At 40.7% G+C, this 13578-nt stretch overlaps 1 protein-coding gene across 3 annotated transcripts in view; it reads right to left on the reverse strand.

The window, feature by feature from the left end:
* MICU1 (mitochondrial calcium uptake 1) overlaps positions 1–13578 on the reverse strand; it is a 237576-nt gene that overhangs the window by 26413 nt on the left and 197585 nt on the right. For all 3 annotated transcript variants that reach the window (XM_044239745.1, XM_044239744.1, XM_044239746.1), the window contains one exon: positions 2100–2208. In XM_044239745.1, coding sequence (XP_044095680.1) covers positions 2100–2208 — 109 coding nt within the window. The remainder of the gene's footprint in view (positions 1–2099; positions 2209–13578) is intronic.

The raw sequence follows: 13578 nt of genomic DNA on the forward strand, positions 1-13578 counted from the left end.
GACCTTTAAGAAAGTGAATAGGCGGGCGCCTGGGTGGCTCAGTGGGTTAAGCCGCTGCCTTCGGCTCAGGTCATGATCTCAGGGTCCTGGGATCGAGTCCCACATCGGGCTCTCTGCTCGGCAGGGAGCCTGCTTCCCTCTCTCTCTCTCTCTGCCTGCCTCTCTATCTACTTGTGATCTCTCTCTGTCAAATAAATAAATAAAATCTTTGAAAAAAAAAAGAAAGTGAATAGGCAGGGCGCCTGGGTGGCTGAGTGGGTTAAGCCTCTGCTTTCAGCTCAGGTCATGATCTCAGGGTCCTGGGATCGAGCCCCAATTCGGACTCTCTGCTCAGCAGGGGGCCTGCTTCCTCCCTCTCTGCCTACTTGTGATCTCTGTCAAATAAATAAAATCTTAAAAAAAGAAAGTGAATAGGCAAGTCACAGTCTAGAAAAATACTCACAATACATATAACTGATAAAGCATTAGTATCCTAATATGTATCAAGAACTTCAATAGGGGCGCCTGGGTGGCTCAGTGGGTTAAGCCTCTGCCTTCAGGTCATGATCTCAGTGTCCTGGGATTGAGCCCCGTATTGGGCTCAGCGGGGAGCCTGCTCCCTGCCCACCCTGCCTGCCTCTCTGCCTGCTAGTGATCCTTCTCTCTCTGTCAAATAAATAAATAAATCTTTAAAAAAAAAAAAAAAAGAATTTCAATAAGTGAATCATAAGACAAGCAACTAATAAAAATGGGCAAAAGATTTCAACAGACACATCACCAAAGAAGATATCTGAATGATAAGAACACAGAAGAGCTGCTCAATAGTAGAAGTCATCAAGGAAATACAAAAGAAAAACAAAATGAGATGTCTTTCTCTACACTCCAGAATACTGCCAACCTGTGGACAAGAATGTGGAACAACACGAACTGCTGTCACTGCTGGTGGGAATACAGAAACACTGTGCAAAAGGGAATGACAGTTTAAAAAAAAAAAAAACAACTAAGTACTTTCCCCTGGACCCAGCAATTCGTTCCTAGGGATTTATCTGAGAGAAATGGCAAGACATGTCCTGAAAAAGACTAACACAAGGATACTCAGCTTTATTCAAGAGAGCCAGTAACTGGGAACAGGTAAGGTAACCAGTGGAAGAGTGGACAGACTGTGGAGCAGTCCTCCCAACAAATTTCCACTCAAAAAACGGACAAGCTACTCTGCCCATGACAATATGGATGATCTCAAAAACACGCTGAGAGAAACTTTACAAGATTATACATCGGATAATTCCATTTGTAGGAAGCTCTAGAACAAACAAAATTAATCTATGGTAGAAAAATACACAGATTAAGGTTGTCTCCATGCATGGGGGCAGAAAAAGACTATGAAGGGGCACAAAGGAACTTCAAACAAAATACTGGACTTCAGTTAGTATTCATGCTGAAGTATTTAGACATGCTGATGTCTACAACTTAGAGTACATCAAAGAATAAGACTGATAGAGGGATGAATACATACACAGAGATACTACAGGAAATAGAGAAAAATGTTAACTGAATTGGCTATATGGATGTTCCCTGAATAATTACTTCAACTGTTCTCAATGTTTTAACTTTTTCATAATAAAATGTTGGGGGGAAAATAATGTTTTCACTTCCCCTGCTCTCTCACATTGCCTGTACTAAGTCGCACTGAGTTTGTAGGAAGTAAGCCAGTTTGGGGGAGGGGGATAGCTGTTCTTAGCCATGATTTTATCTAAAAAACAAAGCAAAAAACCATGTTAAACCACGTGAACACAGGAAATAAACCAAACTACTGCTTCCCACCAAAGAATGAATTGAAATGCTACTGACTTTAGCTTCATCTTAAATATGTCATGACTCTGGCTCCAATGAGAGAAGTTCTAGTTTCTAAAGATGGGTGTCTGCCTTGACCACAGCCTTTGACACAAGAAAATACATTTGCTAAGTTTGGACACTCAGGGTGAAATGCAATGGCAACGAAAGGAAACAAATACAAAATAATGTCAAGAGAAACTCCTATTACTGTTAAGGAAGGGTAGTCACTTAACAGATCACAGATTCAATGTTGATACTCTCAAGAAAACATTTTTGGGTTTCATTACCTTTATCAAGAGATGCCCCAGCCATATGGTAAAAGCTTAATGCAGTGTCCACATCATTAATGTTCTTTAGGAAAGTAAAGAAGTTCTCCACTTCCTGAAATGTCAGACCCTGAAAGAAAAGAGACAGCAAGATCAGGCAGGAACCTGTAATAAAAAGCAGCTCAAAATGCAAAGAAGTAGGCAGTTATTCATGTCTGTAAGTCAGAAATTTATGTTATGTTTGGAACAGAAACTGCATAAATTCATCAAGAAATGCCTAATTTGTATACAACAAGGGAACACAACTCTAGAATTTTACCCTGAGAAAGGCAAGCTGGCTAAATGCTTTCCCCTCCCATGTAAAATCTGACATGAAGCTGTTTACAGTGATGGCTGGGTATCTTTAATAAAAATATTTCTAAATGTGCCCTCCAATTAGTCACAGTATCTATTATGACATTTCCTAGATGAGCTTCAGCCTCTTGATCTATTACACGTTATACACCTTAACAAGTTGGAATGGAGTCAGGACTTCCATTTTAATAATCTACCCTTAGGCCAGCTAAGCTTTTTGAGGCTTAAGTTAATTAAAAAACACCAGAGTCAGTGATACACAGGCGAATGGTTTGACTTGGGAAGCTGTTCATTATGTCAATCTAAAAGCTACTAATGAAGCAATTTGCCACTTAACTTTAATTGGATGAAATTTTCTGAATGAAGAAGCTCTTTTCAAAAGCTGCTCCTAGGATTTGCTGATCTCCGATTTGACTTTCTCTGACGGCTCAGGAGAGAGTAGCTGTATAACAGGGAGTTTCCCTACAGGGTGAGGATTGCTCCTATTTGCCTATTTCCCACTTCTCACACATCATGCTGAGATGGAAATGAATACAATTTCTAAGAGGTGAGTAACACTGGAAAGAAGCTGAGGTGAATGGCTTTTAATGAAGCATCAGGTCCTTAACATTACCCATGCTGACTGGCCTCTACTGAGCGCAGCCCCTCTTCCAATCTCCATTTCCCCAGACTAGAGAGCCCTGCAATCCACATGGGGAACTTACAAATAAGGAAACTTCAATACTGACAATATACATTTCTTTTCTGTACTCTCCAAACTGGGTCAATGGTCTCTTTCTCATTTAATCAATCAAATGAAGAGCTAAAATACTGTATGTATGATTATGTCACACTATCTTTTATAATTTTCCCAAGAATAATAGGAGCTAAAAAACTTTTTATTGTGGACTATGATGACCATATAGGAAGCTGCATAAAATATAAATGTACAAGAAACTGCTGTACAATGAACACCCATAGAACCTCCACTGAAGTCAAGGAACAGACTATCACCAGCATCCCTGAAGCCTTCGGGTCTCCCCTCAAGATAACCCGTCTCAGTCATTAAGCCCCTTTACTCAGTGTTAATCACTATTCTGATTTTTAGTGGATTCATTGCCTTCCTTGCCTTTTTTAAAAATTGTGCTACTATCGGGGCACCTGGGTGGCTCAGTTGGTTAAACATCTGCCTTCGGCTCAGGTTGCGGTCCCGGGGTCCTGGGATGGAGCCCTGTGGTGGGCTCCTTGCTTAGCAGGAAGCCTGCTTCTCCCTCTCCCTCTGCCTGCTGCTTCCCCTGCTTGTGTTCTCTCTCTCTGTCAAATAAATAAATAAATAAAATCTTTTTTAAAAAAATAGCATTACTATTTATGCATCCTCAAACAGAAACAGTTCAATTACGCTTGTTTTGAACGTCGTAAATGGAATCACACGGTATGCATCCTATTATATATGGCTTCTTTCTTTAATATTTGTCTGTGTTTTGTATTCTGTAGTTAACTCATTTTTATTGTTGTGTGAATATACCACATTTTTTTAATCCATTCTGTTTGGACTGTTACCAGTTTCTGGCAATTATGCACAGTGGTACATCTGTATTTATGCATTCAAACATTTATGGACTACCTACTATGTGCCAGGTTCCATAATTTTTGGCAGTGAACTGGAAGGCTTATAATAAATAGTTTTTCCCTAACTTGAGGCCATTCTCCTTCGCCTTGACTTAGAGCATCCGGAGATAGGACTTATTCCTTATATGAATGCCTTAGTATGCTATCTAATGGAAACACTAGGCTAGCATCAACCTTAGAGAGGAGAATTCTCCTGGACCAGAAGTACAGGCTCTATAATATCACCTTCTTGTGGATGGATACACTAATACCATCTTCTCTCCCCTCCATCAAATGGATGAATGTATAAACAAAATGGAATATGATTCACCCTGTAAAAGGAAGGAAATTGACATAAGGTACAATATGGATGAACCTCAAAGACACTATGTCAGGTGAAACAAGCCATTTACAAAAGGTGACATACTATATGATTCCACTTATATGAGGTACCTGTACAGAGACAGAAAGTAGAATGGTGGTTGCCAGGGCTGGGTGGGGGAGGGAGGAGGAATGGGGACTTTTTTTTTTTTTTAAGTAAGCTCTGTTCCCAACATGGGGCTTGAACTCATGACCCCAAGATCCATGCTCTATGGACTGAGCTAGCTAGGTGTCCCAGGAATTGTTGTTTAATGGGTACAGAGTTTCAATTTGGGAAGATGGATGGTGGTGATGCTTGTACACAGTATGAATGTACTTAATGCCACCGAACTATACACTTAAAAATGGTTAAAATAAAATTCCTAAAACAAAGCACAGGGAATGCTACCTACTCCGACATATAAGCTCTAATGTTTGCTAGTAAATTTATTGTGAAACATCAAATACAAGAGGCCCTGGTACTCATGCTGAGAATTATTTAAGGACAGAGCAAAAAATCTGAATTGAACGGCTATTCATTTGATGACTTAGAAAAACAGTGGGATACAAATCACATTAATGCCATTATTAAATTGAAATACAAAACATTTTACCTTTTATTATATAGATATAATAAAAAAATATTTATTGAGCACTTCCTAACAACTCAGCACTATGCTAGGAACAGTGAGGGAAATAAAATTGCTTTGGACATGGGCCTTGGAGCTTACAATTTAGATAGGTGTCCTTAAAGAAAAGGTGGTGCCAGTCACAAAATTCTTATTCCTTTGTAACAACTCAGCAAAAAATCCAGAGGAGTTTTTAGCAAGAAAGCTATCGTAAGACTATAAGATGAGGTTCGTGGATGGAAAGCGAGAGGACGTGCTTTCTGCAAGTTGAGGTGTTCAGACTGGAAGGCATTAGCTCCACGCAGCCATCGGCAGGTGACCTGATCTACAGAATAGAAGTCAAAAGGAAATAACCTTCCTTTCAGCATGGCATCAAGGGGAATGTCTTGACACACTAGGGGGAAGTGGAAGAAAGAGGAGTTATTTTATCCTGTGACCAAATGTTCAACAAACTGGTTATCTAGCTACCTTAGGAAAGATGGACTTATATAAAACTGGACTCTAGGTGATTAAAAAATATATATATACATAGTGTGGACAGTAGAAACACTTGAAACACTTCTTTATGTTTATTAAAACATGAATTCAATTAACACTAAGAGTTTGTTAAACAAACAAATAAAATTGTCTTTTTTAATTTAAAGGCTTTATTTATTTATTTGAGAGAGAGAGCATGAACAGGCAGAGGGGCAGAGGGAGAGCTAGAAGCAGACTCCCTGTTGAGCAGGGAGCCCATTGGATGTAGGGCTCAATTCTAGGACCCGAGGATCATGACCTGGGCCAAGGCAGGTGCTTATTGACTTAGCCACCCAGGTGCTCCTAGAGTTGTCTTTCAAAACTAAAAGCAACTGATAAAGTGTTTAAAGTGTTTGAAGAAAACATAAAAAAAAAAAAAACAAAAAACTTCATAACCTTGAGTAAGACAAAGAGTTCTTAGATATGACACCAAAAGAACAATCCATAAAAGAAAAAAAATGATAAATTAGACTTCATCAACATTAAAACCTTTTGTGCTTCAAAATACTGAGAGGACAGGGGCACCTGGGTGGCTCAGTCAGTTAAGCTGCTGACTCTTTTTGGCTCAGGTCATGATCTTGGGGTCCTAGCATCAAGTCCCAAATTGGGCTTCGTGCGTGGAGTCTGTTTCAGGATTCTCTCTCTCTCCCTCTGCCCCTCCCCTTGCTTGCTCTAAAATAAAAAGAAATCTTTAAAAAAATTACTGCAAGAACAGACAAAACATAGACTGGAAGAAATATTTTAAAATATTTAAAAATCATTTATCTGATAAAGGATTTGAGTCCAGAACTACATAAAGAACTCTTACAACTCAATCATGAGAAAAAAATAATACAATTATAAGAAGTATCTGAGTAGATGTCTCACCAAATAAGATATATTAATGGTTAAAAAGTTCATGAAACAATGCTCAGGATCATCAGTCATTAGGGAAATGCAAATTCAAACCACAATGAGAAACCACTACATACCTATCAGAATGACTATAATAAAAAAAAGACAGACAACAACAAGTTTTAATAAAGATGTAGAGAAACTGGAACTCTCACATTGTTGTGGAAATGTAGTACCCACAGTGGAAATCAGTTTGGTGTCTTCATTAAAAAATAAATAAATAAATAAAAGTTAGGGTGCCTGGGTGGCTCAGTTGATTAAGCATCTGCCTTCAGCTAAGGTCATGATCTCAGGGGTCCTGGGACAGAGCCCCACATGGAGCTCCCTCCTCAGTGGGGAGTCTGTGCTTCTCCCTCTCCCTCTGCTACTCCCCCTATTTGTGCTCTCTCTGTCAAATAAATAAATAAAATCTTAAAAAAAAATTGAACTCAATTATTCCATACAACCCGGCCATTCTACTATTAGCAGTTTTCTTTTTTCTTTTTTTTAAAGATTTTTATTTATTTATTTATTTGACAGACAGAGATCACAAGTAGGCAGGGAGGCAGGCAGAGAGAGAGGAGGAAGCAGGCCCTCCTCAGAGGAGAGAGCCCGAGGTGGGGCTTGATCCCAGGACCCTGGGATCATGACCCGAGCTGAAGGCAGAAGCTTTAACCTACTGAGCCACCCAGGCGCCCCTACTTCTAGCAGTTTTCTTAAGAAGAAGGAACAGTTAGGTCCATATAAAGATCTGTATGCAAATGTTCAGAGAAATATAACCATACAGTGGAATTTTGTTCACTGTGTTCAGCAATAAAAACAGTAAGCTATGAATACAAGCAACAACACGGATAAGCCTCAAAACAGGATGCTAAGTAAAAGAAGCTAGACACAAAAGGCTACATTATTTTATGAATGCATTCCCATGAAATGTCCAGAAGAGACAGATCTGCAGAGACAGAAGAAAGATGCCTGGCTGTTTGGGGGCAGGGGTGGAAATGGGGACTGACTGCAAGCTAGCATGGAGATTTTCTGGGGTGATGCCAACATTCGGAAACAGGATGGCAGTGATGACTACGTAACTCTGTAAATTTACCAAAAATCATTGAACTGTTCACTTAAAATCGGTGACTTTTATGGCCTAAATTATACCTCAATAAAGCTGTTAACAAAATAAAAAGCAGCTTAAGTAGAAAGAGGGATAAGGAAAATTCAGCTTCCTCTGGAGTCGTCCGCTAATGCCAGGGACCCAGTGCTGACTGGCACGGGTGAAGGTGACACCTAATTACAGGGCAACACACTGTCACACATGATCTCCTTCCCTTGTCTTTTAATCAGTCACAGAAAATCCACCTGCCAGGAATCAGTCCCACTGCCTGAATTCCCTCTGTGGCTCACTGAAAAGATAAAATAGCCTCCTTTCTTCTCCTATATATGCTACGCCTTGTACCAGTCTTATCACTTATCAGCTGCTCCATCTTCTGCTTAGTTTTTTAAAACATTTAATTATTTTTCAAGTTTTAAAAAAACTTAATACATGAATATAGGAAGAGTAATATATGAACAGCACAAAGCAAATTCTTCCTCTCCCCTTGTCTTCCAGTCTCCCACTCTTCATGTGGCCACTGTCACCAATTCTGTGGGTACGTTTTCAGGGGTGTACCTATGCTGATCTTGCTCCAATAAAGCATCTTCCCATTGCAAACCCCACACTTGTCTTCAACTGTTGCCTGGCAGTTGGGGGGAAAGTACATCACTTCTATTACTTACATGTCTACAAGTACCTAATCACCCCGCAACATCACTTTCTTCCTAGGTTCTTCCTCCTACTCACAAAAATATCAGTGATTTCTCACTGTCAACTGGATAAACTCAACTTTTTGCCTAGTACTTAAGGTCCTCCACAAATGTTTCCATAAATTAACTTTCTAGCCATCTCCCTATAGGCTAGGGTCTAGCAACGTGGTTTTGTTTCCCCCAAACCCTTCTGCTTCTTCAGATCATGGAGAAGGAGGAGCGGCAATGAATGGGCTCATTAGTGGGAAGATTGCGGACTGTGCAATGACAGTCCTGGCTTTGACTCCTGGTGCCACCTCTTCTTTTTTTTTTTTTTAAGATTTTATTTATTTATTTGTCAGAGAGAGAGAGAGAGGAGCGAGAGTGAGCACAAGTAGACAGAGAGGCAGGCAGAGGCAGAGAGAGAAGCAGGCTCCCTGCCGAGCAAGGAGCCTGATGTGGGACTTGATCCCAGGACGCTGGGATCATGACCTGAGCCGAAGGCAGCTGCTTAACCAACTGAGCCACCCAGGCGTCCCCTGGTGCCACCTCTTAACACCCTCTGTGATCTCAGGCAAATAATTAAGGCTCAGAGAAGTATTTTTCATCGGAAAAACAGGGATTCTATCCATCATGCAGATGTGATAATTAGGGAGAAGATAGGTAAAATGCCTAGTACTTGGCAAGTACTCAGTAAGAAGTAGGCTGAGTCTTCAGGAAGCCGGCGGGCCCACTGCTACAGAGCAAATGGCAATGACTTTATTCAATTGAGCTCTGAAATAAACTCTCTTTTCTGGTATGTGTAGGACCTTGAGGGACAGATAACAGGGGAAAGTATACCACTCACATACCTTTGAAGTATATGAGACTAATAGCAGAGGCAAAACAGAAATATAATAGGGGAAAAATCCACAAATTCTTTTACTAGTAATTCACAGCTTAATACTTTGGGGGAAGTACAAGTTTCAAAGCTAATCAGTAAAACAAAGCTAATCAATAAAGGAGAGTTCTAGTCTTTTAATGGCCACACCTCAGATGTTCTACTACATGGTGATGCTGACAAAAGCAAACTGCTCTATAACTTTTGCTTGTCAAAATTGTACTTTTTTTTTTGGTGCAGAAAGGTGATTCTATTAAAGCATGGGGACTGGACCTTTGGGCAGAAAGAGCTGCCTTGGAATTGTGAGGAATGACTGATTATATACTTGAGAGTTGGGGGAGGTAAAAAAAAGGGAGATGTCCAAAAGGACCTTCATATGCTAAAGAAACTCTCAGGACACTGGAGGCCTGCCTATTGTCAAGCTAAGGTGGGTTTTCCCTCTAGCTGCCTCCACCTTTCCTAACTCCCCTATATGTTCCCCAGCTGACCAATACTGACCCACAGGTAGGGACATTTCTACACCCCTCTTCAGCAGGAAGGCATTACAGAAGATGAGACCTTCTGCCTTCACCAACCTTAAAGATTATGGGTCAACATTGTTTGGGGAGAAATGATGAGGGAGCAGAAGGCAGGTTGAGGACAAAGAACAAGCTGACACCCTGCAAAATCCTACTCTGCTCTCAAGACCAAGTTCAAATTGTATCTCTGCCAAGAAATCTTAGTCTCTTCAGTTGATTCTAATCTTTCTTGTTGGTGTTCCCAAAAGGCTTCAGAGATTTATATGTATACTTGATACATTCACCAAAGCGTCTGACAAAGATCTGCCTATGGACACTCACTGTACTGGGGACATGCAAACAGGAGTATGACCATGCTCTCAAGAGGCTCAAAGTCAAGTGAGTTGCCTTGTATTATATTATTTATCACCTGCGTCCCAGCACTAGGAATGTCAAGTTCAACTTCTTTGAAGCAGAGACTTGTTTTTGCTCATTATTGTATTCCTAATATTTATAGGAGTGCCTAGCACAGAGTGGATGCCCAGTAAATACTGGATATGAAATTACATAGTTCTTTGTGCATGTGTGTGTATATATGTTTTCTTACTCAGTTATTACAGACTATGTATTTCTTGGGGATAGATGATGGTTTCTGTTTATCTTTTATCTTTCCCACAGCACCTAGCTTAGTTTCTTGCACATAGCAATGTCTGACATTGAACTCAATATCATTTTCAATTCAGCCTTAAGTGAATTCACTAAATTATTAAAGCTTACAGCTTCTGTGCTCTTATGTGCATAGAGAACCATCACTGTGAATTACATTTATAAAGTCTCAGAAAATTCTTTTAATGAGAAGACAATACGGAGGAAGGAAAATAGGCAAATTTTAGAGCTCAGTCAGATTGGGCCTAGAAGAATTATTCACAAGAAAAAGGATAGTGAACGGAATGGGAAAAATCTGGTAGAAGACAGGGACTGATTTTTAAAATAAAGGCCATACAAACATGCTCCCCATTTAAAAAAAAAAAAAGGGAAGAAATGAAAACTGTCTTTGTTAAATAAGAAACACGGCAGTTCCTCAGGGCATGAATAGAGTAATCTGTCCAGCATGCCAGGTTCCCCCAGTCTGTCCAGCTATTACTCAGGGGCAAAAGATCTAGAGACACGGACAGAGTACAGCCCTCCAGACCAGTGGCTCACAAGCTAAACTGCATCCAAGAATCACCTCGGGAGCCTTTTAAGAAACACTGATGGCTGGACCCACCCACTGAGCTGCTGATTTACTGGTTTGAAGAGGGCCCCAACAATCCGCATTTCTGAAAAATTCCCCAAGAGATACTGGGAAACTGGGCTTGAGAAGCACTGCTTTGGACAAAGGGTATGGCTAAGGAGAACTCTGCTATAGAAAGGACAAGATCTGGACTAGAAAGCCTTGGATTACAGTCCAGACTCTGGGTGGGTCATTCATTTCTCTTTCTTTCTGTCTCTAGACTCTCAAAGGCAAAAGGAGATCTAACAAGGCTGTTGGAAGGACAGAGAAAGAACAATGTGAAAGGCAGTGAAACATCGCAGAGTCATTAAGTGCTGTGCAAATATTTACTTAATATCACCACTAGGACCGCCAGTCCTTTAGGTCTGGGTTGATAATCTGCAGAATCCCACGCAGAAAATGATTAATATGAGCCAAATGAAAAGCTACATTTTCATGATTACAAATCCAGAGTGGAATAAAGGAAACAATTACGAAGCAGATGGTGATTCCCCTTTAATGAGACATGGTCCTAGAGAGATGGACTTGTAACCTCAGGAGCAAAGGCCCTTCATTAACTCTCATTTTAGTTAATTGCTATGTTCACAAAGTTAATCAACATGAGAGGGCAATCAATCTCAATCTCCTGGCTAACACCGCCTAGAAATTCTGGGCCAGAAGTAATTTAGCACCCCAGATTTTTATAATCTGACAAAAACTGTCCTTTTACTTCACAGCTCTTCTGTAAGGTCTCCAGGTCCTAAATTAACTCCTGCCGAAGATACCTTATTCCTTCAAGGGAGATGTCTCCAACAACCAATTTATTGTTTTAAAATATGAATTAATAGTAAAATACAAATTGGCCTATTATGGCAGTTAATTATTTTAAGGTCAAATAAATGTGTGAACCAAACTTATTTAAAAATTAGTCTGGTAAAAAGAAGAGTGTTTCCTAATGCAAACACCATGTTTTCGGCCTAAGGGCTAAAATTCCACCTAAACACTAATTTTTGGAAATCATAATTTCTAACAGATATGAACTGGGTACTAAGCACCGTAAAAGCTGTCTCTAAGAGACAGGATTGTTCTCTGTCACTTTCTGTTAATGATGAGTCCTCCCCCCATAACCGAGAGAACACCTGCTATAGGGACAGAATAATTTTAGTGCCAGGTCAGTTTCTTTGGTCATGGCCAACTGGTAATCACTGTCCAGGGGGAAGGGTACTGGGCTGCAAATGAGAAGGTCTGGCAAGCTGGGGCATGTGTGCGTGTGCATGATGGTTAAGAGGTATGCCTCTTCAGTGATCTCTGCTTCAGTATGTCCATCCCACACCCTGGCAAAACCCCAGTGCTGACTTAGTTCTACCATCTGCCCCTGTGCAGGTGCAGCTGGTGTGCAAAACTATCAGAGAGCAGCGCTGGCTGGTGCTGCCACAAACTCATGGTTTCCAATCGCAGTGCTGCTCAAAAAATTCTCCATCCTCTCTTCCTGAATTCTCTCATCATCCGAGTATCAGTCTTTTGGCTTCTGTGTTTGCTCCTTTCCAAACTATTTTTCATAAAACGGCCAGAGTCATTTATTTAAATATACATACAAATGTACAAGCATTTCACTGTTCACAGCCCTTTAATAGCTCCCCATTGCACTATGACTATAATCTAAACTCGTGTCAGCACGGGCTGGCCCCATCTCCCTCTCAGACCTTACCTCAGGCCATTCTCCTCCTTGCTAATATGCTCCAACCACAACAGTCCCCTCTCAGTTCCTCACACATGCTAGACCTTTGTGTTTTCTATCTGTTGTGGAATCCGTGTGTTCCCCCATCCACAGAACTTATACGTACACTGAAGCCCTAACCCCCAGTGTGGCCATACTGGGAGGCAGGGCCTCCAAGCAAATAACCAAGGTTAAATGAGGTCAGAAGGGTGGGGTCCTGAACTGATAGGATTAGTGTCCTTGTAAGAAGACACACAAGAGAGCTAGTATGCATGTGTGATTTCCTGCTCTTGCTCTCTCTCTCTCCTTCTGTCTCTGCCATGCAAACAACCAAGCAAAAAGGCCTTATGAGGCTATAGTAAGAAGGCAGCTGTCCAAAGGCCAGGAAGAATTTTATTAGAAATTTAACTTGCCTGCACCTTGATCATCAATGCCTGGCATTCAGAACTGTGAGAAAATAAATTTCTGTTGTTGAAGCCACCCAGCCTGTGGTGTTTTGTGGTAGCAGCCCAAGCAGACTAATACACTGCCTCAGAGTTTTGAAAATGTTCTATTTCCTTCTTTCTGGAGCCCCTCTTCCCTCTTCCTCAATTTCTTCCTATCCTCTCTTTCTCGACTTCTTTACTTCCCATTCTAATGTGTCCTCCACTCTAATAAACAGCTCCCAAAGGTCATCAATTATTACCATTTTACCAAAGCCAATGGATGTTTATCATCTTATTTTACTAGATCCCCTCTGTCCCTGTACTCTTTACTTCCTTGGCTTCAGCTGCACTACTTTCTCTAACTGCTTCCTTCCTATGCTGTTTAAACGTCTCATGGAGGGGGTTGAGGGTGGGGGAAAAAGAACAATAAATGTCTTATGGCTTTAACCTGAATAATGTATTGATGATTCCCGACCCCATCTCAGTCATCTGAAGTAGATCTGAATATCCAAGTGCCTGTTAATCATCTCTAACTGGAGAGTCTACAGGCATTTTTAAAAAATATATTTTATATATTTTTTTGAGGGAAAGATAGAAAGCACAAGCAGGGAAAGAGCAGCAGAGGGAAAGGGAG

Source organism: Neovison vison, chromosome 2 (genome assembly GCF_020171115.1).
Source record: "Neovison vison isolate M4711 chromosome 2, ASM_NN_V1, whole genome shotgun sequence".
Classification (NCBI taxonomy): Eukaryota; Metazoa; Chordata; class Mammalia; order Carnivora; family Mustelidae; genus Neogale; species Neogale vison.